Below are 27854 nucleotides of genomic sequence, written 5' to 3'. Positions count from 1 at the left end.
CATCTAGAACAGAAAAAACAGCTCACCCTAAAGCACAAACCCATCCCATACATATGATATATTTATCTCATCACACTTAACCAAATAACACCACAATGAAGTTCCACTTTTAAAAAACAGAAAATACCAAAAATCGTGCAGAAAAAAGTGCAGACCCATGCCAAGCTAAAGCAGTAGCACCAGCCTTTTAATGTAGACTTACAGAGCAGATTTAAAAATGTGCAGAAACCTTATGCAGACAAATTTCACCTCAGCATGAATATAGCCTCACTAAACCACTCTAATTCTTGAACTTTAGGCTAATAACAGTCACATATTTGGAGCAGCTGATCAAGAATATCTAAGTATCCTTTTTCGTAAATGTCGACTTTATATGTCGGCCTGATCTGTGTAGTAGAAGTCTGGAGACCCGTGTGAATGCAAAGGTATTTTGATAGTTTGACTGTATAAGAAAATCCTGTATATAAGTTTTGAATGTGGAGAGGTCATTTGTAGACTGAAAGAGTTTATCAACAAATTGGATAACCTCCATAACATCCATGTTGGTAAATGACCTGCTTAAAAGTTTTATTGTCATGACGCGTACAAATGCAGCATTACTATATGAACATATATCAACATCCCATAGAGGCTCAGTCAGGCCACCAGATTTAGCTAGACAAAATAAATGTTGAAGCACCAAGACATGCAATTTGAACCCAGACTTATGAGAAGTGTCTATCAAGACTGAAAGTATCTCCTGTTCTATTTTCAAAAAATATGTCCTATAAAACTGATTGCAGAACTTCGAAGCCTGAAATGTTCAGCATCTCCAACAACAGTTTCAACGATATTTCTTTCTGTATGCCGAAATGCCCAAATGATTGAATCCATTACAAACATCAGTTGCTGACTTGACAAGGAAATCAACGCAGGGAAACAATGAGTAGCTATGGCGCGTAGTAAAGAGAAAATATTTAGCCTATGCTCTGGATAATCTTCAAAGTTTTTCGTAATCATATTTATAGTGCACATGAAAACAGCTTCAAATATTTGAGGGATGTATTCAATCATTGAAGCTTTATATTTATTTATAATTGTGGCAAAAAGTGAAAGAACCTCTGATTCCCTTGCATCGGGCACATTCTTGGCATAATCTCCTAGGACAATATCCATCATTGGTGGCACAAATTGTTTTCCAATTTGTGGTTGAGCTTTAGCCTTGTCGAGGAATGTCTCAATCAGTTTAAGTATCTCCCTCTTAACCGAACACAGAAGTTTAACATATGCGGTTCTAGATGCAAAAGGTCCCCCTTCTGCAATACTTTTTGATATAAGCTCACTATACATTATGTACATGTTCAACATGTCCGAAAAGATCAATGTGATTTGGGGCAGGAAATATGTTCCTAAAGAAGATGCAACCCTTGTATTTGTCTGCAACGTATTAAGAAAAGTTTGAATAACATCTTGATCCTTAAGGAAATCAACATTTTGACGTGTCTGCCCAATAATTTCCAGCAATTTCTGATTTGGAAGCATCATCAACCGCAGCAGATATTCATTTCTCTTCTGTGAATTAGACTCTGCTTGAATCATGCTACCAACAGATTCATAGAAGGTGTGTATTTGATGTGGTTTAAGATCAGCAATTGTAGTTGAAAGGCCAGATAAAAGTTCAGACACAAATGGCTCGTTTTCGGCCATCCTGGGTGACTACAAATTTCCGCCTACACTTTTGAACTATTTTCAAAATTGTATCACAGGCCATATCCTGAACTCCTGGATGTGTATTATGCATAAACTCAAATAACTTATTCATAACAGCTTTTAGAAACATCGAATGAGCTCGTAAGAACCGTGGATACTCCCCTACAACATACATGATATTACTTGCAATAACAGCTTTGTTATCTTTGTCCAATGTTATTTCACATAGCCTTAATAAATCACATATGACCATAACCAAAAATCTGTTTTCCCGTTCTTCAATCATGGAACCCGATATAGACCCTATTACCCAGCATAACGTGTTCAAATTGTTCCATCTACAATCCTTATCACTCAGTTGCTTACTTAATTTTCCAAGCATCTGCTTTACAGTATCATCATGATCCAGACGTGACAAGTAAACAAGAGTTTCCCTCATAATCTTATATTGAACGAGAACATCGATCAGTGTCTTTCATGGTTTCACGGACTATATTCCCGTTTTCATCTTCAATTATGAGAACCTCTTCTGGTTTAGCCATACGACAAATCATAAGCATTCTCAACTTAGACACGGTACCAGCATAAAGTTGTCAACGCTGAGGCATAACTGACACTTGCAATCCCATCATATTTGCGGTTCTTGCAGCCGAGTTCTCCAAGCTACGGTGTGGCTGAAAAAGTTCCAAAACGAAGGTATTCCAATAATCCAAACAGACCTTGAAAACCTCAGTATCATCCACATATGAGATGTTAATAACATATTCAAGACCCAATACTGAAGCAGAAGTATTCTCGTGTGGATTCCAAAATTCGTATGTGAGCCCTGAAAAATAAGGTGAAGAACAATGCCAAATTCTGTATGAATGCTTGTTCCTCACTCGAACCGCGTGCATATGCCTCAGGTATATTTGTCTTAGGTGGGAGTATTTGTCTGCCACTGGTATTGTCTGCCACTGAATCATGAATATGTTATACATCTCAACATGTTCTGCATCATAGCAATTCCCAAATTGAATGGATGCCACTTCGGTTAAACATTGCAATGTCAGGTTCCAATATGCAGGCATTGTGAAAAACTTGAGTAATGTCTCGAGCAATGATGATTCAAATATATAATTCAAGGGAATCCAAGATAAGAAAGCATGCAATGTAGAAAGTGTTGCACATATAAGCTCGGTTCGTTGGGAAACTGATAACACATATAAGCATAAATTATGTATAAGCTGAAAACTCACTACTCAATGATAGTTTAAGCTCTTTAATCTTCTGCTGAGTCATCTCTCCTCTTGAAAAATCAAAAACCTCTTCACTCAAAAGCTTCAATATAACCATAAAATTCTCACAAATAGTTTCATTAGTCTTAGCTTCCAAAACAAGGTCAGGAATAAAGTTTGGCCATCTCTCTGGCCACTCATGCTTCAAAATCTGAACTAATATAATATTGAGTTTGTTCATATACAACTGCTCCGTTCGAAATGAGGCCTCGCTGCCAGAAATCTGTAAAATAACATCAGAGATGAAATTTTTGATTCCATTCTGCTGATCAACAAGTAGTGCATTCCATCTATATTTAATTACACCCTCTAGAACCTTTAGAGCAAAGAACTTGGTATTTTGATTATGAGTCTTCTGTAAAATATGCAAGATTTGCAGCCACATATCTGGATTATTTTGTAGTTCAATCAAAACCTTGCCAGCAGCAGTTCTTTGTTGTTCAGATGCGGTGTCATAGAAGGCTGCGACGGTAGCGTCGAGTAAAGGGATCGGTTGGGATAAATCTTGTTTTTTATTTTTTGTTACACTTGTTACTTGTTATTTTGATGACAAGGAATAATTTTAATTTGGGAAATGCTAACAAGTCCTAAGGGCACTTGTTTAGAAGATTAAAGTGGAAATTTTATCTTGAAAATTGTGCATTCAATACATTGAAATAACAAAAAGTTACTTTTTCTACATAAAATTTAACAATAATTTCTATTTTTGAATCCTTAACAAGTGCCCTTAACATATTCTTGAAATTGGTTAATTAGTTGTTTGTGCCTATAATTGTGGTATTTTGAGTGACTGCACAAATAGTTTATATCACTGATGATGCTTCTTCCTACTTTGATTATATTCTGTACTTGTGAATGTCAACACATCACACCATTAAAACCCTAATATCTGAATATTGTGAGAGAACTTAAAGAGTCAAGGGTGCATTCCTCATCTAGTCAGCCATTGATGGTATATTCAGGGGGCAAATCATATTCCTTCATGAGATATTGGAAAGTCCTTCCACAATGCCATTGCTTTTGGTATATGATCCGTGATGGATCACGAACAAAGTTCGGAGTTGATGGAAGTACAACCGAGAGCGGAGCTCCTTGATAGGGAAGTATTGTACCTACAAGCATTCAGACGCTCAAGTTAGTCTTTGATTGAGGTGGGTGAGAGATTTAATGAGAAACAATGTGTATCTTTATCTTGGTACAAAGGTCATTTTATAGCAGGATTTAAATAAATAAAAAAGGTGAAAAACTCGTTGAGACTATTGAGGGATTCGTGTCGTGATGGTCGATTATCTTCTAATTAATCTCCATCATGCAGTGATATATAATAAATGCATCAATAATTTAAAATGTTAACCCAATTATAAAGCAAAAATTTATATTAAACCAAATCAAGCTAACAAAGAAGAAAATGAAAGTGAAAATTGAGATAAAAAAGATAAAAGATCTTTAAAAAAATTGTTGCGAGTTTATCCAAGTTTATCCGACTTTACCGAGTTCATTATGAGTCCATTCGAGTAAACTCTGTTTCATTACTAAAATTCAAGTGTAATGTGGAGTGAACTCGAAATTGATACCTAGACTCGAGAAATTGTACCATTCCACAAGTTAACAATCTTTCTAGAAATGATGCATTTCTAAAAATAATAAGAATGTTATTTTGGTATATTCATTGTTTGCAGAAAAATGCATACAATAAATACAATTTCTTATTTGCGAGGGCATATACAATAATACAATTGTTCAATTTAAAAGTGTACTCTCTCTTTATTAGCAAGTAAAGTTAACCCTGATATTTTTTTCAGTAACAAAAATTAACACTCATTTTGATAAACTAAAGGGAAATAACCTAAGATTTTTTTAGTTGATTTTTGTTTATTTAGTTTCTAATTGTCCCATTTGAATCATATTCTAGCTGTTTTCTTCGTGTAGTGTTTTTTTCAAAGGTTGAGTGATTGTTGCATCTTTTGTCTTTGTTCATTTGTTGAGTTATTTAAGGGTTTAGGATGGGACATAGTCATAAAGCACTGATTGAAAGTGTTCTATAATATCCAATAATGATCTTCACGGTCAGAGAAGAGAATATAATATCTCAAAATATAGCTGCAGATGAATTCTAAGGAGCTAAATTGAAAGAATAATATTTGGTACTTTAATTTGAATTTGAAATTATTAATTGTGTGTGATGGAGAGTAGGGTGAGCAGAAGCAACAACAAGCCAATGTTTCAGAACACGTCGCATTTTCAACTAAAATTTTAAGGTTTTTGGTAAAGGTGTAGTGTCAAAATCTCTTAGAGCTAATCTTGAACGTTAGTCCATTGCTACTCGGACTGTCCAAAAAATGGTATCAGAGTTTTGATTCGACAGGAGTGAAATCCTGATGTTTGAACTTTGATCTAGGATGACACATTGTTGTGCTCCTCCGGAGCCCAAGAGTGATGTTTTTTTTTTGTAGAACCCAACAGAGTGTATGATAGCTCTTCAAAATCCCATGGTCTTATTGTATATTTACAAATTTGTGCTTCAACATATTCATGATCCTTCATTATGTTCTATTTGCTTCTTTCTTTCTTCCAATATTTTAGCAGGTGGAGTCTAGCAGACAATTGAAGGATCTTTGCTGTCATTTTGTTTCTCACTTCTATCCGTATTTTGTTGTCTCCTACTAAGTTCCATTATTGCATTGTCAATGCTACAATATTGCTACTCCCAAAAGACATTAAGCATCCTAAGGAGTTTGATCAATTTTGGAATTCTAAAAAAAGAAATGGAAAACAGAACTCTTAATGCAATATTAATATTCTTTGTTGAATATTGGTATTTTTCATGTCAAATAGCGTGACTAAAGCGTGAAAGTGATATATCTATAAGACATATGGGACACTGAATTATTCTCCGTGAAATTGAAAGCCATATCCTTAACTACATGATTTTGACGTAACTCCAAAATAAAATCGAACAATGGAGAATATCATAGGAGTAAAATAAAAACTAGTTTATCATAATCTCCGATCATAAATTTCTGCATCAAAGAAAAAAATAATACATCCAATTTTGTTATTACGTAAGGTTCTTTTTATTTATTTACTTATCAAATTTGAGCCCCGGTTATAGTTGCATAACTAATTTTTTTTTTTTTGAAAGAATAACTAATTTCTTGAAATAAGTAGTATTTCATTACCAACAAAGTTCTCCCTTAAATTTTAATATGCATTAGAGAGAACACTTATATCGCTTAACATTATTGGTAATACCGACATTGTTAGGTTGAACATCTTCTGTTATATCCCAAGTTTGAATATGAAATTTTTCACTTTGTATTTGTGAGTATACAACAGTGAAAGAGGGAACTATTTCTGAAAATTGAATTTTGTTCAATATAGGTACCAAAAGGTCTGTGCATGGACCATTCACCGGCCACTCCACATTCAACTTTTATCCTATAGCAATGGACCAATTAAAGGACCGCATGTAGATATCCAACAACAGTTTTTTTTTTTTTGTGACAACATAAAATAATCAATAATTAATAAGAGAGCAATATATTTTTTGTTTGCAGGAAAGAGAGCAATTTATTTATAAAGTAAAAAATTTCACCCCTTGATAAATTCGACATGCATATAACAAATCCGTTGCTAAAACATCAATTGTTAATTTATCATCAATGATATAAGCTATAAGCTAATTTTTTGGTGTTACCAAACGGTGCCGTAAAAAAAATATCGCAATAAAATCTGTACATATAGTTTTTTTTTTTTAAAGGTATGTACATATAGTTTTTCTTTTTCAAGGAAGGTATGTACATTAGTGAAGTAATTACCATTTTATATTTTCAACTCATTTTTTTTTTGCGGAAATACTTTTCAAGTCATAGTCTTCCAAAAATGATTAGAATGCCTTAGTTTATCTTGTAGAGTGAGAGCATACTCTTTTTCTAAAACTTTTACAAACAGAAAAGTCAAAAAGTCCGAAAAAGATATATTTCATTAGCACCAATTAACCGACCATACTTTCCCATAATATTGAAAACTAAACAACAAATATATGACATGCTAATTCATTGAAATTATATGACACGCCAACAAATTTTTGTACTCACTAATTTTCAAATTCCACAATTCTTTAGACCATGGCCGGTGCTATTAGTGGCCCAAACCATTCATGTTTTCCACTTCTACTTTTTTTAAATGATTATTTCCCTCACATTATGCCCCACCACCAAACATCACCTCTACCACTTTCCCCTGCTCACATGGAGGAATCATTCATTAGCTTCCAGACAATTCTAATAAAGCACACCAATGACAGCTAAGTTTGCCACTAAAAGACTTGATTGGATATGCATGGATCTGTTGTACACATAACTATATTCTCTTTATCCCTCCCTTGTCACATAACCATATTCACTAAAGAGTTTGATTTTAACGCACAAGTAAATTAATCTTGCATTTTTGTTTTTTAGCATTGGATCGATAAGCCTCATCACATCTCATTGATCCAATGATGAGATTTCTTGATTCAATAGTGAAAACAAACTTATGCACGATGAAAGATTTATCTCACTTGTGCACCATAAACTTGACACTAATTTTAATACTAAAATAGTCTACACTTCTAACAATTTTTTTATCGTATAACGGATTTGCTATCTTTAATGAGGTCGCCTCTCGCAACCACATTTTTCCAATCACAAGACTTGAATTTAAGATCTTGCTTAACAGACCTAGCATAATTTCACTTTGAACAATGTAATGTTGCTTCATTTGTAAAACTATGAAAATAATTAGTATGATTTATACTATACTAAATAATAGCATAACTACAACCAACTTATTAAAGAAGCCTTATAATACATTAGTATACGTATATAATAACTTGATCAGCTATAAATAGAACTCACTAGATAAGCCTTTTGTATTATATTTTCCTCATTTAGAACATCTTCCTTATCTTATTCTTACCACTAGGTTCCCCTAGAAACTTCTGAAGATGGCTGGCATAGCATTTGGAAGATTTGATGATTCTTTCAGTTTTGGCTCAATTAAGGCCTATATTGCTGAGTTCATCTCAACTTTGCTCTTTGTTTTTGCTGGTGTTGGTTCAGCCATAGCCTATGGTTAGTTTTCTCTTCTTTACAAGATAAATGAACATAATATCAGAATGTCTTAACCCTGCCACCCCATTGCTACTAGAATTATAGTAAAGTTTTCACCATTAAAGTTGAATTTTTGATGAAAATTAGATCACAAAAGATAAAATTTATGTCAAAGTTCGTTGCTAAACGTTAGACGTCAAAATTGGAGATTTATTTAATTTTTTCTGTGAGTAATTCAACAAAAATTTAGAGACATAAAAAGACAAAATACATCTTTATTTCCGTCTAATTGTTAAAGACGCCAATTTTGGCGAGCAATTTTATTTTTTCCGTTTCTAATATTAGTCAGTATTTTAACTTCATTTTTTAAGTTGGAAAGGGCATTTTACAACCGTTTGTCTCTTGAGGTTACAAGTTCAAATTACTCTTAATATTGAAAAGAAGAAAAAAAAAATGAAAATAAGAGTATTTAAATTTCTTATTGAATAACAAAGATTATTGTTCTTTGACTTAATTTGCAGGTAAGTTGACATCAGATGCAGCTCTTGATCCAGCAGGGTTACTAGCAGTTGCTGTTTGCCATGGTTTTGCACTTTTTGTTGCTGTTGCAGTTGGTGCAAACATTTCTGGTGGTCATGTCAACCCTGCTGTCACCTTTGGATTGGCTCTTGGTGGACAGATTACAATCATTACTGGTATCTTCTACTGGATTGCTCAACTTCTTGGCTCCATTGTTGCATGTTTTCTTCTCCAGTTTGTCACTGGAGGCTTGGTAAGTTTAAATTCCACTTATCTAGCTACATAGCTTAGTCACTTGTTAAATATACATGAGTTCAATGTGCTAAAATTAATACTATATACAAAGTCCAAGGACAAAAAGAATATCATAATGTTGAGTTCATTATAGTTAAGATTATAATATAATGTGCTGAAATTAATATTGTGATTTGTTGGCAGGAAACACCAATCCACAGTGTGGCAGCTGAAGTAGGACCTATTGGAGGAGTTGTTACTGAAATCATCATAACATTTGGTTTGGTATACACAGTTTATGCCACAGCAGCTGATCCAAAGAAAGGGGCAATAGGCACAGTTGCACCCATTGCCATTGGTTTCATTGTTGGTGCCAACATATTGGCTGCAGGCCCATTCTCTGGCGGGTCAATGAACCCGGCAAGATCTTTGGGCCTGCGGTTGTTAGTGGAAATTTCCACGACAACTGGATCTATTGGGCTGGGCCTCTTATTGGTGGTGGTTTGGCTGGGCTTATCTACGGCAATGTGTTCATGCGCACTGAACATGCACCTCTTTCTAGTGACTTTTGATTTTATTGAATTATGAGTAACTTATTGTTATTGCTTATTTTATGTATGTGATTCATGTTTTTGGATAATGAAAAAGAGGAAAAGCAACTCTTGTTTTTCATTCTTTTTCTCTTATTTGTTTTTAGTTTGATTGTAAAGTTGTTTTAAGAGTAAATCATTGTTTGATAAGAATTCATGAGATTGGTGGTGTCTAGAAGTGCTTATTAACTCTTAAGTTTTGCTTTTCTTTTTGGCTTTCCTTCTTTTGTTTTTATGTCATGGGGATTGATCCCTTTGAATAGATTTGATGGACAAAAGTACAAATTTTTGAAACAAACTTTTGTATTAAGTTAAAATATGCTTAAGTATCTAAATTATCATTTTGCAAACTCTTCCATTTATTATAACCATTCATAATTGGATATTATATAGTCTTACAAGTTTCATTACAAACAATGAAAATTACTACAACAAATTTAAGAAAATGAAGTTTGGCATAAATAAAGCAGATAGAAATTGAAAAGAGGGAATGCTAATCATTAGTTCTATTGTTAATCATACCAACCAGATAGATCTTATAGAGAAGGTTAAAAAATGGTAAAAGTTGAATGGGACTACCAATTTTTAGAAATGGGAATCCAAGTCACTTGAGACTTTATGTTTGTCGTGATTGTATAAAAGGTGTTGGTATGGCCCTTCAATTATCAATTATTAATCTTAAAATACAAACTTCCGAACAATACAAGCCAGGGAAAACCATTTCAGATTCATGTCCTTTGAAAACATGATGGGACCAGACACTGCTTATATTCAATCTTTATATACTCACCGGGTTTGTGCTTCTCAGGTTTCTTCTAAACACTAAATTCCATCCTAATAGACTTGCTATGAGACTATAGCATATACTACTGTTCCAGGATGGATTATCAGTGGAATTTGTCAAAAGATGTTTATATGAGGATTGAGGAATGAGTTAAGTTTTTTAATTTATCATATGCTTTTATGCCTTCAGGACAGCAACTATTTAGGCGATTTCCTCATCAATTGTCACTTGTTATGCACCCTTTACCAAGTACATGAGCAAACCAGTAACCTGAATTGTGTGATCTCCTAGGAAAGTAGTGGCATGTGCCGAATAAGAGAAGAATGGTTCTTGTGTGTGTTTCAAAATCGTGTTGGGATCATTCAATGGAAAACGCAAGGCATTTTTCCTCTGAAGTCGTTACATGTTTCTTAAGGAAGTTGAAATGCGAGGTAGTTTTCTTGCTCGGTAAGTCTGATGGGCCGTGTGGATGTTTCTTGAAGCGCAAGGCGAACAAGGCAATTTCTTCCATGATACCGTTTTCTTGCTCGACAAGTCTGATGGACCGCAAGGAGTGTTTCTTGAAGCACAAGGCGAATAGAGCAATGTTTATACATACAAGGTGTTAGTTTACCGTTCTAACCTGAGGTGGGGGTGAGGAAAAATAGAGAATTCTAAGTTAGTATAAGGCTAAGAGTTGAGTGATTTTGCGATAGAATAATCTTGGGTTAAGAAACACTCCAAACATCTTGGAGAGTGAAATCATTGAGTCTCTTGTTCAAGGGTAGAGACAATGAAAAGGGTAGAAATTAAGGATTATTCTTGTAACTCTTGCATCTTTTTGTAAGAAATTCATTGATAGTGGATTAAAGAGTTGTTCTCTCTTGAAGAAATAGGTCAATTTGGGTCAAACTAGATAAACAAATATCACGGTGTTTGTTCTTCTTACACTTTATCTTATTTTGATTGACCGTGTTTTGCTTGGTCATTTTGGTTATTGGTTGCTACTAATTTTTCTCCATGCAACATAGTATTGATGAGACTTCAATCGAATTTAATTTACAACATATACGAGCTTGGACAAGGGTAATATAGTTTGAGAATGACTTCGTTCTCGCATAGAATTTGGTCTCGATACACAAAATAATCTATGATGGTCCAAGCCTCCTAAGCACGAGTCCTATATGTCAAAATGCTTAAGAGTCGAGACCTATAAAATAGTCTATGATGGTCTACAACATCCCGAACAAGAGTCACATGAAGACGAAATGCTTAAGGGTTAAGACCTACAAAATAATCTATAGTAGTCGAACTGCAAGGATACTTCAAAAGAGATTGAGATTTCAAAGAACATGGATGAGATAACATAATATTTATATCTGCAAAAATTTAAAAATGACATTGATTTTGAGACGATTTATGTTTTATAAATGAATGACTCGTCATTTGGATTTGGTGGAGGGGTATAACATACAAAATATATTGCTTGCCATTTTTTCTCTTTTGCATTTCATCAAAATTAAATTATCATAAAGCATCCGTTAATCAAAAACACATTACACAAAGACGGAAAACTAAACGATGAAACCACAAAAGTGTACGGAAGAAGGCTGGAAATACGTGAAAATCATTTATTTAACCTGAAAGTTAGATTTTATGTTATTTTTAATTCTGTTAGATTAATTTACAGTTTTCATTTGGATGTGAAGGAACACCCTTAACTTATAATTTACTACAATTATTAAAACGATTTAATTTTCCTTAAAAAAAGATTTATTTTATTTCAAGCTCTAATTTATTTTATTTCAAGCACTAGGAGATACTAACTTAAAATTTGAAGGACCATTTTCAATAAAATTTTAAGGACCAAATTTTTTTCTTTGGTAGAAATTTTAAGGACCAAATAAATAGTTTAATTTGGAGTTTATTCAGTTTTTGTAATAAAACAAATCTATTATTTTATTTTTCTCTACTCAATTTATTAAAAGGGCAAAACAGTCATTAAGTATGACCAACTAGTGAAAAATCCAATTCCCCATTTAGATAACCTTCGTTATCGTTGTGCTTCACTCCCATTTCATTTCAATGGCTTCTTCTCTCCACCAAAACCCCACTTTCCTCAAACCCCACCACCATTCTCAATCCCCAAAACCTTCAACCACCACACGCCGGAGCTACATTCCAGTACACTGCGGCGGACCTCGTTCCCAGCGTGGACCGCTCATCAAAGGCCGATTCCTAAGCATAGAAGCAATCCAAGCAATTCAAACGCTAAAACGCATAAACCGAACTAACCCACAAACCCAAACTCAAACCCAACTTCAAACCAAAACCCTAACCCGCTTAATCAAATCCGACCTAGTTGCTACGCTAAAAGAGCTTCTTCGTCAAGAACAACCCACCCTCGCACTTCGTGTCTTCTCAGCCGTCCGATCTGAATACGGTGCTGATCTCACCCTTTATGCCGAAATGGTCAAGGTAACCTCAACCATTATCAAAGATTAATATATGACACTGACAATAACTCTTTATTGTTAAATTGAAAGATATCATCTACATCCCTTAACCTTAACTTAGTTGGTAGGATATTGCATATTATTTACAGGAGTCGGGTTCAAACCCTGAAAATGTGTGAGCTCTAGCCACTAGGTTATTTGACCGGAAAATATATCATGTACTATAATTTTACATTAATTGAAATTTAATATCTTATGAACTTTTCATAGATGAGTTAAATTGATTTATCATAATGATGCCCGATTAATGTAAATTTTGTAGACATATATATCTTATAAAATATGTTTCAATCCAACTTTCGATTTTGTAAGTAAAGAATTATCATCGTGTCATATTTTAAGTATATTATAAGAATGAAATGCAGAGACACAACATTGTTATGCATGACGCTTTGAACCTTTGTGCAGGTGCTGGGGAACTGTGGTATGGATGAAGAAGTGGACCGTTTGATCGAGGAGATTGAAGTGGGGGGCGGGATTGGGTGTGATGAGGATCAGAAAGGGGTGTTGAGTTTGATTAAAGCGGTTGTTGGTACGAAGAGGAGAGAATCGTTGGTTAGGGTTTATGAGATGTTGAAAAGGAGTGGGTGGGGGGAGGCTATGGAATTTGATGAGTATGTTGTTAAGGTTTTGAGTAATGGGTTTAAGGGTTTTGGTGATGATGAACTTGCTCAAGAGATTCTTGATGATTATGATAGGTTTTGTAAGGCTAAATTCAATACGTTTGGGGTTGTCTAGTTTTTGTAGAAATCATTTGTTTTGTTTTTGTCTAAACCCAATAGATTTTACAAACAGTTTTTCTGTAATGTAGAAAATATATGAACAAAAATTGACTCCAAATTTTTGATTAGTTGGATTTGATAAATGATACGTTGGCATTTAAATTTTGATGCCATATACGTTGTAATTTGATTTTTATGTTTATGTTTTAAATGTGTGTAAGTCGTAGAAGATAGTAACTACATTTGATCCAAGTTGGGTTTTAGGATGATATAAGAACGTGTTTCATATCATATAGTCTTTGGTTAACCTGTGATTAAAAAAATAGCTGAATACTTTAACAACAAGCTATGTTGCTCCTCCTAAGTAGAAGTTCATAGTATTTGCAGGATGGATATTGAAGAATTAGCAAATGTATCATCTCCCTCATTTGAATTGAATTACACAATGTTCATATTTTTCTCAATGAATTTTGCTTATCTGACAATTTTTAATTTACAATAAATTTTCTTGTAAAAAATAACAGAGTCATGCTGGCACACATTTGGATTCAAATCTTGGGGAGGCAAATGTTTAGCGTTATTTCTAAGCAGTTGCTTCCCACAAGTATATTTTATTTCATTATTTTTTGTTGTGTTTTGCGATCCATTTTGGTGTGAAATTTGATGCATACGAGACTGATTTGATTTTGGATTTCAGGGAGTTGAGTTGAATGTTTGTTTTGACAAAAGGATAGTATGCTTCCAATTAGTTTTTTTAGAGCTATATATAAACCAACTATCTTGTTGAAATCAATCCTTCTAGCTCAACAGTACCAAGGTTGTTAAAGTTCCCGTACCTGCAGTCATGCGTTCGTGGCTGTCCGATCAAGATCACACGCTGTGATTTAAGATCAGTATTTTTCGAAAGTGTTTACTATTTTTAAAAAGCCGATCACATTGTTCAATAATTTTACCAGTGCGTATTTTGGTTTGATATGATTCAATGACACCATGTTAATATCAAGGGTACATTATACTCCCTTCTCTTGAATGAAGGCTGCACTATATTAATCGCATATCTCCTATGTTTAGATCTAGACTTTCCTCAATACTATATAAATAAATATGTAAATTAAGGTAAATTAAATTCTCCTCCCTTGATAGGGTGTCTAAACTACATTAATTTTTGTTGTTAATGATAGCTAAAAACCACTTGAAAGTAGAAACCATAAAAAAAATCACTCTAAAATCTAGTGACGAGATCCATTGAAAGTAGAAAGAATAAACTCATGTTCCTTCTTATTTTCGCGATTAAAATGATGATATTGATGTCGATTCAATAAAAGCAAAGGAAAACAAATGAGTTGAATTCTATGACATATGCATAATACTCATTTCTTCATGTTTTTGTTAAACATGAATTATTATGTCATTGCGTTAAACATAGAAATGAGCTGAACTTTATGGCATATGCATAATTCACAGAATGACACATTTAAAATTTTGACAATACCATCTTTTTAAATTCTATTTGTTTACGAAATTTTCAATTTACAAATACATATTCAAATTCAATTGTGACCACCTATCAAAGTAATATATATATATATATATATATATATATATATATATATATATATATATATATATATATATATATAAGTAGCTAATTAATCAAATTCAAATGATTAATGAGTTTCAATAAAAATAAATTATTTAAAAGAATCCAAATTTATTGAAATAAATTTTTAACCCGACTATATTTACCTTACGGTTTTTAGAATATCGAGCTATATTTTTTAAAACCATAGGCTTAGAATAAAGGTAACGTCAAAACAAAAAAAAAAAAGAGAATAAAGGTGGGATGGAGTTAAAAATAAGAAAATTGCTGTTCACACATTAGAGAAAATTTGGGACACACATGTAAAATACGCTTTTGCCCCCTCGGCGGTTAAGCGCCGAGGAATTTGAAATCCGGCTGCGGTTAGCTGAGGAATTCCTCGGTAGTTAATCGTCGAGGAAAGCATTTATGCGAACGGCGGAGTTACATTAATGCTAAGCATTTCCAAGCCATTTTTCGGCCGGTTTTACCTCGTAATTTTACCGAGCATTTCCATATGCAATTCAAATTATACAACAATGAAACTCGGTCATAAACAAGAAAAATACAATATCTTTTACATATGTCCATAATTAAATCAAACCGACATTTGGTTCAAACCACACAAAAGTTTGAAATTCATCAAAACGGAACATAGTGTCCATAATCAAACAACACATTACAAGTCATTACACATCATTACACATCATTAAATTAAATCCCTACTTACATTCATTACAATTGCATATGGAACGAACATATATATATATATATATATATAATACATTATTTTCCACCATATTCCTAAACATAAATCCGACGTCGCTATCGTCTTTAATAAGCCAAGGCATATAGCTTGCCGTTTTCCATGTGAATTCATCTCTATCTTCTCCTAGGTCTATCATTGGCATTAGAGCAGACAAGTGACGTGTATATTGATTTTCACCAAGATGCTCAAAATAAGTGTTAAGTTGTGTCTTCAAATCATCAATAGAGTCCGTCGGTGTTATCATAACCTTAACTGTCTTTTTAAACGCGCAATACCTAACACGCCCTTCAATTCTTGCAACCTCTGACATGTTTCACTTGACAAAAGCTTTAACAAAATAATCATAGATTAGAACAAAATTAAATGGAATGTAATAACGAATAAATCAAATGCGCAAACATTAATAAGCTATAAATAAGTATTGCACTAGTTTCAAGTCAATAAAAGTCATGTTATCATATATATCAATATAAATTACATAATGTTACTTATATATTGGCCACAAAAAATTGGCATTACAATTTTGACCCCAAAATATACGTCGGTGTAATTTCTACCAAAAAAAAAGGACTAACACCGACAAAAAAATCCCTTGTTAATTGCCAAGTGATTGGAGAAGATCAAGTGACATAAAATCTTCCTCATCTTCCGCAATAACTTCAAATTGTTGCTTTGGTTTTTCGGGAGTGTCCAACAAAATAGGCGCCGCTTTGTTTGATTCCTTTTGTGGTTTTGGCGGTTTGTTTCCACTTTCAATAGCCATGAGCTTTCGGAACAACTCATGTTGATCCAAATACTCATCTTCCCAAGTCACCGCATCTTGTTTCTTGTGATTGTGCCACTCCGTAGATGATGGAGGTAGTGGACAACCATTCCTCAAGTAAATAAGCACAAAGTGATTAGGAATTACCCCAAGGCACATGATGGGAGTTTTTTGCTTGCCCGGCGGTGGTGGCCCTCTTAGTGGGAAAAAGATTCGAGTTACCAACTTCAAGATTTGTCAACACAACCACACACCTTTTGTAATAATTGGCAACAATGTGCCCCATGTCCGGAAAAGTCAACCACTTATCAACAAGATGTGCACAACTTTTTGTATTTGCGGGAGGATGTAAGCCATTTAAAATGTAGTTATAACGATCCTCACCCGCAAATACTTCAACATAATCATCTCTATGATCTTTCAATTCTTGAATAAGATGTGTACGAATCATGAGATGATTTTGTTCGGTTAAGCCCATGAACTCGGCTATAGCCCGGAATCCACAATGTCCATCGCCAATAACATCCACCACTTTTTCAATAAATGGAAGCATGAAGCGTGGCATATAATCAATAGGCCTCATAACCGGGATAGCCTTAGGCTTTGGATACCGAGAAGGTGGTGGAAGTGGGGAAATTGGTGCTTTACCAAGACGAGCACCTTTTTTCCTTTTATATGATGATGTTGTTGGTGATGGTGACGGTTGACTATCCGGATTTTGGGAATCAACAACCTCCCAAGAAGAAGGGATCCGGCTAGTGGATGTAATTCTTCCTTTAGACCTCGCAATGTCCACTTTTTTCTTGGCTCCCTTGGTTGTTGCCTTTTGTGGTGGTGGAGACATCATGGTGGTTTCAGAAATGCCAATTGCCGCAAAGCCTCCTTGACTTCAAGCTTCATTTGGAAAGGGAGTTTCTTGAGACGTTCTACAATACCCTTCAACTCATCATCCACCGAAAAACCAAGTTCATTACTTTCTTCTCCCATGCGTAACCTTTGGCAATGGTGGTGTATCTCATCCAATAAAATTGGCTTTTCTTCAAGGAGTTTAGTTGCAATTTCGCATGCACATGGTAAGCCATAAGATGTCCTTTGAACACAACCACAAATTTCCTTGTTCATGCACAACGTTTCCCTACAACGTGACTCTTCCATAGCAATGTTGTCCAAAGCATATCTAGACACATGACCACCTAAGCCGGAGTACAAAGTGACATCTTTGAATCTATGTTCCAACACGGTAACGCTTTGACCAAAGGCTGTTTGTATCGCAGTGTGTTGAAGCAACAACATGTTATGTATTTTCTCCCAACAAGTACCCAAATCACCCACACTATTGTCTAAATATTTCTTCACCAAAGCATGAGCCGATTCTACCCTATTGGTGGATCTACAACCAAGATGCAACACACGGTCCGTCCATACCCTCACTATTTTCTCCTTCACTTCATTCAAGGTGGTCATGGCATAGGCTAGGAAAGGTGGGAAATCACTACAAGCATCTTGGAACTCCACTAATGCATTTGCATATAACTCATGAGTGGACGATTCAACCATATCTTTCCATGCCCTCATGATCTTCTTGACAACATCGCGATTACTCACCTCTTTCCCATCCTTTTTTCCCATAGGATATTTACAATCTAAGACGCACCTTTGTTTAACATTTGCTTGCACATGAAAGTAACAATTCATACCATAACTTTCCGGGAAAACAATTCCAACCGCTTTCATCAAAGACCCATCTCTGTCGGTAACAATCACCTTAGGCATATTCATCTTTGAAGTAAGAAGTTTACGCAACATTTTTAAAACCCAAACAAAGTTTTCCTCTTTCTCATGCATCAAGAATCCAAACCCAACCGAATATGTCAAATCGGTCGAAGTTACCCCAACTACCTCAAACATTGGCATCTTATACAAGTTGGTTTCGTAGGTGGAGTCCATAACCAAAACCGTTGGAAAATTGTTAAACAACTTAACGGATGTTGGATGAGCCCAAAAGATATCTTCGATTGTATTACTTTCACCATGTGTTCTTGAGTAATAAGTATAGTTGTGCTCCTCCAACTTCGAGATTAGATATTGCAACGGCTTCTTGTCACCTCTATTTGCCTTCCATATTTTTTGACGTTCATTGTACACTTGCTTCACATTTGTCATGCAATGTGGTCTTTTGTTCTTCAAGTGTATCAAAATATTTCTTGGAAGCACCTTGCTCTTGGTCAAGTCATGTACAATCTTCTTGTCATCCTCCTTTAATCTACCGGCAAGAATGTGTCCTTCTAAAGCCGGCTCCATCGCATGGTTGTGAACTCCATTAAGAATGTTCAATCCCCATTCCTTTGTTTGCGTACTTTGATATCCACTAATCATGAACAAGCACCCGCATTTTCTTGAGCCCGTTGTCGCATGCTTCGGTTTTTTTAGGCACTTTGTGAGCTCCACTCCTTTCACACACTAGGCGCAATATTGGATGGACCAAGCTTCGATCTTTGTGTAACAATTGTAAATCCCGCCTTGTTTGCTTGACAACGTACCCACCCAAGCAATTCTTCTCTATCTTGAAACTTAATGTCGTCGAGAAAAAAACCTAGCCGTGTCCACTTCGTGGGCTTGAAGTGGGACGACACGGGGCTAACATATTTAGAAGCTTGTTCAATGTTTGGTTTGACTTCAACCTTAGGCGGCTTGACATCTCCGAAATTTGGACAAAATTACGTTTTGTCTCTTCCGAAACATCTTCCGCGTTCTCGGTCATTACTATAATTAAACAACACATAAATATGAATTAACAACTAACTAATGCATAAACATCAATGCCATAATGAACTAAAACAAAAAAAACAAAAAAAAACAAAGAAAATTTTTTTTTTGAAAAAATGGCGATGTTGCCATTTTTTCGTCCTTCAAAATTTTCGTAAGTGTTCCTCGGTACTTAACTACCGAGGTTTCCCTCGGCACTAAGCTACCGAGGATTTCCTCGACGATGGGCTGCCGAGATTCCCCATGCCGATCTTACGTGACCGACGTTGTAAACCAACATATGACGGTGTAACATATAACAAAAATAAACCGAATAAAATGCACAATACCTTTTTTTACGTCAAAAGTATGTTGAATGATCCTAGGCTTGATGTTTGAATCATTTGGGGAAGATTTGATAGAAAAAAATTATTGGATTTGGGGGAATGGATGGGTTTGATATGGAAGTTGATGAAAATAGTGTGTAGGGGAGCGGGTTTCTGTTTCATCCGATGAAATGACTTTTTCGGCATTAACTACGAGGAAATCCTCGGCGATTAGCTTCGGCCATTTCAAATTCCTCGGCGATTAGCTGAGGGTAAAAGGGTATTTTACGTGTGTGTATTAAAAGTATTATGGAATGTGTCAACAGCAATTTTCTAAAAATAAAATTAAAGGAAGGTGAAAATGGAAAGATAACTAGAAAAAGGCAGCAAAAGACAAAAAAGAGCCATTAGAAGTGCGAATAGTAATTGGATTCTCTCACATACACACATAAACATAAACCGCTTTGTGAACAGAGTTGAGCAACAACCAGACCATTCCAATCTCCCTTTTCTGTCTCTGGTGCATGGACACAACACATATTCCTTCTTCATCATTCATCTTCCTCCAATGAGCAGCACTACTCTACCTTCCGTTCCACCACAAGATGCATGGACCCTCACTTCCCACAAACTCCTTCCTCGCTGGATTTCCTTCTCTCACCAGGTTCATTCCTTTCCAATTCCCCATTTCAATTCAATCATTTTTTCCTCTTTAGGGTTTCTCTTCATTTATCTTCATAACCCTAATTCATTATTTATTAGTGCTATATAAAAAGCTTTGATTTTTAATTTCAATTTCAAAATTGGGTATTTTTTGATCAACTTGCGGTTTTTTAAATTTATAATTTTTATTTATTTATTTATTTATATTGGAATTTTATGCAGTCAACTATTCCTATTTCAATATCAAGAGTCAACCAAGTTGATGCTGCAAGATTGGACATTGAAATGTCAGCTATGTTGAAAGAACAATTGGTTAAAGTCTTCACTTTGATGAAGGTACTTTCATTTTGTTTATTGTGGAATGATTGAATTTCCATGGTACTAGACTAGTGGAAATTGAGTAAGGCCTTATTTGGATTAAACAACTTAATTGAGTAATGCTTATAGCATAAGTGCTTATCATATAAATGCTTATGTATAAGCTATTTCTATAACAAAGAATAAAATAAACTCAGAAATTATAAGCTATTAACTTTTTTTATAAGTTATCATGGAGAGCTTATGGAAATAAGGTGAAAAAGATTTATGAATGTGTCAGAAGCTGTTTCCATAAACTCTCCCAAACAGTCTCACAAGTGTTTACGCCAGTATACACACTGAATATGTCATAAGTTCTTTCCATAAACTCTCCCAAATAGTCTCATAATTGTTAATGCTAGCATTTACACTGAATATGTCACAAATTGTTTCCATAAACTCTCACAAACAGTCTCATAAGTGTTTATGCCGGTATATGCGCTCAAATAAACTAATCCAAACATACCTAATTGTACTATCTATTCGGAACTGCTTTTATTATTTTTCTAGTTCTTTATTTACTGTTTTTCTTTTGGGATTAGCCAGGAATGTTATTTCAGTATGAAGCGGAGCTTGATGCTTTCCTTGAGTTTCTTATTTGGAGGTTTTCAATTTGGGTGGATAAACCAACTCCCGGTATTGCTCTCATGAATCTGAGGTATAGAGATGAGCGCGCAGTTGAGTCAAGGGATAAAGGTAAGAAACTCAGAATCTTATATGTTTGTTGTGCTAGGTAGCTAAGATGCCTTTCAGAGTTGTGAGATGGTTCCCAATTCTATTTGCTTATTTGATAAAATGCAAAGATTAACCACTGAGAACGAATTCCCTGTATCACCCTATCTGTTATTGTAATCACCACCATGATGAGTGCCTAGGCAGTAGGCCCTAAAACAAGTGTAATTGATGATATCCTGTTTCCTTTGGATAAAGAAATTTTTAATTCACTAGTGTTTGAACTAGTCTTCCAAGTCTTTGTTGTTTATTTTTCCTCTTAGTACCTTGCTTGTATCATGGTCATATAACAAGCTGCTGAAGGTTTTAAAATATCACATGGTGTATATATAGTTTGGTCCTTGCTTTAACAAACTAATTTTTTTCTTAGTGTTTGAACTGTAGAAGAGATATGTTACCAGTGTATAGACACAGTAGTTTAAAACATTGTTCATCCTTGTAATTTGTTCATTAACTTTTTATTCCTTTGGGTACTCTGATGCAGTAAGAACTGGTCTGGAGGGACCTGGACTCACTGTTGCTCAGAAGCTTTGGTATTGTATTGCCACTGTTGGTGGTCAGTATATTTGGGCTCGCTTACAATCGTTCTCTGCATTTCGTAGATGGGGTGATACTGAGCAGGTATTTTTTAAATTTGGCCTTTTAAGCCATACGCTACCAACTTGCAACCCTGTAGGCCATTGTGGATAGAAGTGAGCTCTAATTTGACTTTTTCTTTCTTTCTTTCCAGAGACCATTGGCACGGCGTTTATGGATCTTGATACAGAGAATAGAAGGGATTTATAGAGCTGCTTCATTTGGAAACCTGTTGATATTTCTTTGCACGGGAAGGTGATTATTTTGAACAACCAGACAATTCACATAAACGCTATTTGTTTATCTAGTTTTAGTCTTTTGAATAGTTTGTGTTGGGATTGTTTGCGTGTGTGATGGCGCGTAAGTCCACCATTAACGGGGGTGTTCTGGCGATAGATATATAGGCTGGTTATGTTTTTAGAGCCAGCGGTCCAACTTTGTGGGTGGTTGGTCGATGGGATGACTAGATGGTGAGGGTTTAGGATCTTTTGGTTATTTATATAACTAATTAAAGGAAGAAATCAATGGGAAATATCTCAACATTCGGTTTCGTTTAGCCTGAATGTTCTTTATGTTCTCTAGGACGAGACTATCACATGATTTACTTGCTCTGTAAAACTCATCTTGTTGTGTGCCATTTTGAAACAGATACCGAAATCTTATTGAAAGAGTCTTGCGAGCTAGGCTTGTATATGGGAGCCCAAATATGAACCGTGCTGTTAGCTTTGAGTATATGAACCGACAATTAGTTTGGAATGAATTCTCGGTACTTCTCCTTTTCTTCATCCAGTTTTTGTTCCCTTAATTTGTGGATTCTATGGCTTAAACATGCTACTTTTACTTTTTGAAACTTTTTATGACCTAGGTTTTATTTACATTACAGTCTTTATATATTGGGCACAATTCATGGCATTCATTGTTTTCCATTCTCTGCTTAGATCGCTGGGAAATCAGTTATTCACAGTTTTCATTTTTTCAACGAATCTGAGATTCTGTTTGTTGAAGTGTGCTGTTAGCTTCGCTGTATGATTTATCGATTAAGTTGATTATTCCCAAGTTGACAGTGACACATTCATTTTACAAATATCCCTGATACGAAAAAGTTTGCTTCTTCCTCGGAGACGATATTAGTTGTTTTGGGCATTTTATGCCAACCAGAACAGCTGGATGCTATCTCACAACTTGATGCATCTTTCTAGACATTATGGGAAATGAATTTGCAATCATGATATTCTAAAACTTCGTTGCTGATCATGTCTGGTTCGGATGGCAGGAAATGTTATTGTTGCTTCTTCCTCTTCTAAATTCATCATCGGTAAAAAATCTCCTCCGGCCTTTTTCTAAGGATAAATCATCAAGTTCGGGTGAGGATAGCACTGCATGTCCCATATGCCAGGCTACTCCAATCATTCCTTTTGTTGCTTTACCTTGTCAGCATAGGTACGTCTCTATACATGTTCTCTCATCTTGCATTATACTTTTGCTGTTTTGAATCTTTCACTGGCCATCATTTTTTATGGTTTCGAAGAACTTGTAGATGTGTAATGTTTGTATTGTAGATCACAACTATATGTATATATATGCTTCAAACTAAAATGTTTTTCGTTAACGGGCTTCAACTAAGCAATGTTTTACAATTTCCTTCTGCCAGATATTGTTACTACTGTCTTCGGACACGATGTGCTGCTGCCCCATCATTTAGGTGTTTAAGGTGCAACGAGCCAGTAGTGGCTATGCAACGCCATGGTGGTATCTCCACGGAGTAACTATTACTGCAAGAGAAGGAAAAACAAAATCTTAGAGTTAGGGAGCACTTGGTCTACTTACAGAATTAGCATATAAAGCACTGCCTGAAATTGTGGTGGTATTTTTTTTTCAACTTTATTTGGTTTCTCCCTTATTATTTACATTTAATTGGAAAGAAAGAAAAAAAATCAAATTTCTTCATAGCATCACTTACTCGATTAAGTGGGATGTATTCTTTCTCTTGTAGCAATATATCGACAATAGTTTATTTGAGTTTATCTTATTACATGAACACTTGTATGCATGCATTTCCTGAAAATAATTTGAAATGTCTATTGTTTTCCATTTATTTCTATCTACTTTCAAAAATAACTTGTAAACAATCTAGTATTAGTTAAGCTCATTAGGATGGCTAATTATGATTAAGATTGTGTTTGGATACAAATTCTAACGGCAATAAGTACTTGTGCGGGGAACAATGAATTTTTTTGGTTACAAACGGAAAAGAGAAAAAGTAAAGAAAAGAAAAAACGCATTAGCATGCAACATGGAGGAGCTGTATTTAAAAGCACTAATTTCTCGTAATTTTTAGCACTTACTTAACCAAAAATCAACAACATAGCCTTCGAAGCGTATGACACAAATCAACAATCGAATATTGACTCAAGAAAGCTAATCAAGTTATAAATCAGTGAAACACATTAAGTGGATCTTGAGCAACTGAATTACATGCGAGGAATCGAATAACATAACCGCCGACAATCGACCAACACAAATTCAAACCATGTAAGATATAAGAGGGATCAATATTACCATAGAAACCACATGAAAAAAAATCCTTCATGATCTCGAATAAGACCACCAAACCTTGTTAAACCTAAATTTGTTTCAAGAGAAACCAAGCCGATGGGGGGCAACAGATAAATTAAAAAGATATTGAGCATATTTTATTGAGTATTTTATTTAAAAAGATGTTGAGCACTTTCAAAAGGTTATTTTTAAAAGATATCTAGTTGGAATAACTTAGTTGTACAAAGTACATCAAACATAAAAAATGTTTGTCGTCTAGAACTTAATCACCAACCATGCAAACTCATAAGATAGAGTTATTAAACATTATGAAAAGTGATTTAATGCCACGAGTGAATGGGAGGAGGCAACAACATGATTGGTACACATTGTATTAAATCACCATTTCAACATGATTGGGAGACTTGACAACGAGCAATTAAATCACCATTTCAACATGATTTGTGGTTTTGGCAAAGCATATGGAGCCGAGATTAAATATTTGCAATGTTATTTTATTTTTTGGTTCGCAAGGGTGTGTTTGGATTGAAGGTTTAGGAGGGGAGGGAGGGGAGGACTCACTTTTATTTTTTAAATTACTAACGATGTAAAATGTTTTTTAAAAATAAATTAACCTGTTTTCGAAGCATTATATGATCATTTATCATGTTGTTAATTCAATTTTCTAAAAATAACTTTATAATGTCCGTAATTTAAAAAAGAAAAGTAAGTCCTCCCCTCCTTTACCCTCCTAAACCCTTAATCCAAACACATCCATGATAAGCATCACCGAAACTTACACTTATACACATAATTTTTAACCAAACAATATCGGTGTTGGTTAGTTAAACTATTTGGGACAGTTACCATTGTAAATTACACATAATTTTTAACCAAACAATATCGGTGTTGGTTAGTTAAACTATTTGGGACAGTTACCATTGTAAATTTTACATCGTGTCAGACAAACATAATACATATGGCTAGGGAATGTTTATTAACAAAAACAACTTTTTTTTGTAAAGGATGTGTAATTCCTTTTATTCATTAAAATATCAAAATACAAAAACGGCTCTAGTAACTATTGCTATTTTCTGATGTGGGTTTTCACGTCTTGGTAGAAGTATAGTTTTGTAGCTTCACCATATCCACGTTAAGATTGCATTTGGACGCAAAATTTGTTGTCCAAAAGCGGATCTAAACACACACTGTGGGTTAAATTATATTTAAGAGCTACTAGTCATGATTCTTTTTAAAAAAAAAAAAAAAAGAGTTTATTTCTTGTGGTCATGTTAATCGGTGTCCGGAGCACTAGTTAAGAAAATTAAAAATAGAAATTTTCTATTAAAAACAACTTTTTGACTTTTATAAAGTGAAACATTCTATTTTTCATCATTTCTCAGTACAAAGTTTTTATATTAGTCTCTTTAACTAGTGCCCGGAGCACTAGTTAACATTTCCCTATTTCTTAAGCAAAGGAAACAAGCGGCGCGTAAGAAAAGATTAATCATCCCAATTTCCAATTAGGTTAGCATTTAGCAGCACTAACTCTAACCTACAAATCACAAAGCTAGATAGTAGATACTATTAGTAAAATAATAATTTAAGGAGACATAAACCTTATCCCAAAAAATACAATATCAAAATTAGAAAAAGCTAGTCATACATAGTTGCATTTTTAAATATACACTTGGGGTAACATGTACTCTTATGTTTAATGTTAACATTGGTGGACAATGCTCCAAACAGCACAATGCCGTTTAGTTTGGTATTGAGGAGGTAAGAATAAATGGTAAGTCTAGGTGTTGGTTGTTGGTGTTGCAATCCATGTCTTGTCCTTCCTAAATGCATTACTTAGTACTCCCTCCGTTCCTTTTAAGTGTCACTTTTGGAGAATTTTTTTGCTCCTATTTAAGTGTCATTACTTTACATAGTTCAATCGCAACATTGAATGTTATTTTACTAATATTACCCTTATTTATTATTGTGGAGAGAGAAATATATGTAATGAGATATTAAATAAATAAGGTTATTATAGTAAAAATAGAAATTATTGTATCAAAAGTAGCAACATTTATTGATTGTTTTGGTTTGTGTAAAATGTTAAAACGTGACAATTAAAAAGGAACGGAGGTAGTAGTTAAGAGCTCTTATGACTTACGAGTCACAATAAGCTATGTGACATTAAATATCTTGTTTACCAACTTTACTTCTTGTTTAACTTAGGCTTAGGAATTTAAAATAAAAAATTAAGGCTTAGGAAGGTACACATCACAAGAACAGAGGGACTAGGTTAGGTGATTGAATACAATTTTTGTTAACATGAAATAAGTAAAATCTATGATTAAAAATCACAAAATGTGGCATACAAGTTTTACATAAAAAAATGTTGAAAAATCACAAACTAGCAAAGTGAAGTCATACACAATTTAGTGAATTTAATTTACACATGCAACCCCTCCTACTCAATGACTCATCACAATCGATGAATTGAACAAAAATGCAATTAAAAAACCCAGAAAAGAAAATTGCAAAACTCAAACAAAGATTAATAAGGGGAAAAAATGAATAATAATTATGATAATGATAATTATAATCAGAAAATATCAAGAACTTCTAAAATAAAATGATTGCAAAGAGGACAATTTCCTCTACTAACCCAAAGCTCTCTTGAACACATTCTGCAAAACGTGTGTCCACATGGTATAAACGCTGCACCTTTATCCCTCACCATACACACGCAACAATTGTGTTCCACCTTAACATTACTCCCTTCTCCTTCTTCTTCTCTTTCCTCTTCTTCTTCTTCTCGTTTCTCATTATTCTCTTCCACGTCATCACCTTCATCACCAACCTCACTACCTCGTTCCAATTCAATTTCACTCTCTTCCAACAAATCCATCAACGACATGCTAACCTGCGCCGTCTCATCGGAAAACTCGCCGCCGGGAAGAAATTCCGACGGATCTGAATTTGTCGGAATATCCTCGTTTTGTTGTTGTTGGTGAGTTGATTCTTCAGAGTTACGACGTTTGAAAAGAAGCAATTCCTTGAAAGCTTTCCAAGATTTTCGATCTTTAACAACGTTGTTGCTGTTATTGTTGTTGTCGGTAACACTAACATTAACAACAACGTTGTTTGGTTCGTTTTCTCGTATAATATCTAAGAGTGTTTGGTTTGTGTTTTTTTGGTTGGATAAAACGGCGTCGTTTTGGATTAAACTAGCTAGTGAGCTACGAGTGTTGCTTGTGGACGTCATTTGATCGTAAAGTGTTATCCTTTGACGGTTTTCCATTTTTGTAGCGGTTTGGGTTTTGTTACATTTGTTTCTGGGAAATTGAGGATTGGAAAAATTAAGGAATCACTTATGAGAATGTTTTCGTTTGTTTGTTCAGTTGTTGGAAGT

The 27854-nt window shown here is 34.5% G+C and overlaps 3 protein-coding genes and 2 pseudogenes across 4 annotated transcripts; 3 read left to right on the top strand and 2 right to left on the bottom strand.

Moving 5' to 3' along the window:
- Positions 1–340: 340 nt before the first annotated feature.
- Positions 341–4496, bottom strand: LOC146896818 (protein EXPORTIN 1A pseudogene; annotated as a pseudogene).
- A 3387-nt stretch (positions 4497–7883) lies between these two features.
- Positions 7884–9580, top strand: LOC146896817 (aquaporin TIP2-1-like; annotated as a pseudogene). Its single transcript, XR_015023606.1, has 3 exons — positions 7884–8080; positions 8581–8831; positions 9017–9580. The product of XR_015023606.1 is annotated as an aquaporin TIP2-1-like (transcript).
- Positions 9581–12182: 2602 nt separating this feature from the next.
- On the top strand, positions 12183–13588 carry EMB3123 (PPR containing protein). Its single transcript, XM_085737884.1, has 2 exons — positions 12183–12643; positions 13090–13588. Exons 1-2 carry the CDS (start codon positions 12251–12253, stop codon positions 13417–13419), a joined length of 723 nt encoding a protein of 240 aa, XP_085594010.1. The 5' UTR covers positions 12183–12250; the 3' UTR covers positions 13420–13588.
- A 6435-nt stretch (positions 13589–20023) lies between these two features.
- TED3 (Pex2/Pex12 N-terminal domain-containing protein / zinc finger (C3HC4-type RING finger) family protein) lies at positions 20024–24008 on the top strand. Its single transcript, XM_085737883.1, has 8 exons — positions 20024–20249; positions 20471–20584; positions 21148–21301; positions 21822–21958; positions 22068–22168; positions 22562–22679; positions 23187–23353; positions 23565–24008. Exons 1-8 carry the CDS (start codon positions 20154–20156, stop codon positions 23677–23679), a joined length of 1002 nt encoding a protein of 333 aa, XP_085594009.1. The 5' UTR covers positions 20024–20153; the 3' UTR covers positions 23680–24008.
- Positions 24009–26759: 2751 nt separating this feature from the next.
- On the bottom strand, positions 26760–27854 carry LOC146896814 (uncharacterized). Its single transcript, XM_085737882.1, has one exon. The coding sequence runs from the start codon at positions 27741–27743 to the stop codon at positions 27045–27047; it is 699 nt and encodes a 232-aa protein (XP_085594008.1). The 5' UTR covers positions 27744–27854; the 3' UTR covers positions 26760–27044.

Source organism: Medicago sativa, chromosome 8 (assembly GCF_051527215.1).
Source record: "Medicago sativa cultivar Bolivia chromosome 8, Bolivia_mono, whole genome shotgun sequence".
Lineage (NCBI taxonomy): Eukaryota > Viridiplantae > Streptophyta > Magnoliopsida > Fabales > Fabaceae > Medicago > Medicago sativa.
The sequence above is the reverse complement of the archived record's forward strand: the minus strand, read 5'-3'. Positions and strand labels throughout refer to the sequence as shown.

Excerpts from the sequence above, each read along its gene's own strand:
- EMB3123 (XM_085737884.1), top strand. The coding sequence starts at position 12,251 with ATGGCTTCTTCTCTCCACCAAAACCCCACTTTCCTCAAACCCCACCAC. Across the intron at positions 12,644-13,089 it reads TTTATGCCGAAATGGTCAAG|GTGCTGGGGAACTGTGGTAT; the intron begins GTAACCTCAACC and ends ACCTTTGTGCAG.
- TED3 (XM_085737883.1), top strand. The coding sequence starts at position 20,154 with ATGAGCAGCACTACTCTACCTTCCGTTCCACCACAAGATGCATGGACC. Across the intron at positions 21,959-22,067 it reads GATGGGGTGATACTGAGCAG|AGACCATTGGCACGGCGTTT; the intron begins GTATTTTTTAAA and ends CTTTCTTTCCAG. Across the intron at positions 23,354-23,564 it reads GCTTTACCTTGTCAGCATAG|ATATTGTTACTACTGTCTTC; the intron begins GTACGTCTCTAT and ends TCCTTCTGCCAG.
- LOC146896814 (XM_085737882.1), bottom strand. The coding sequence starts at position 27,743 with ATGGAAAACCGTCAAAGGATAACACTTTACGATCAAATGACGTCCACA.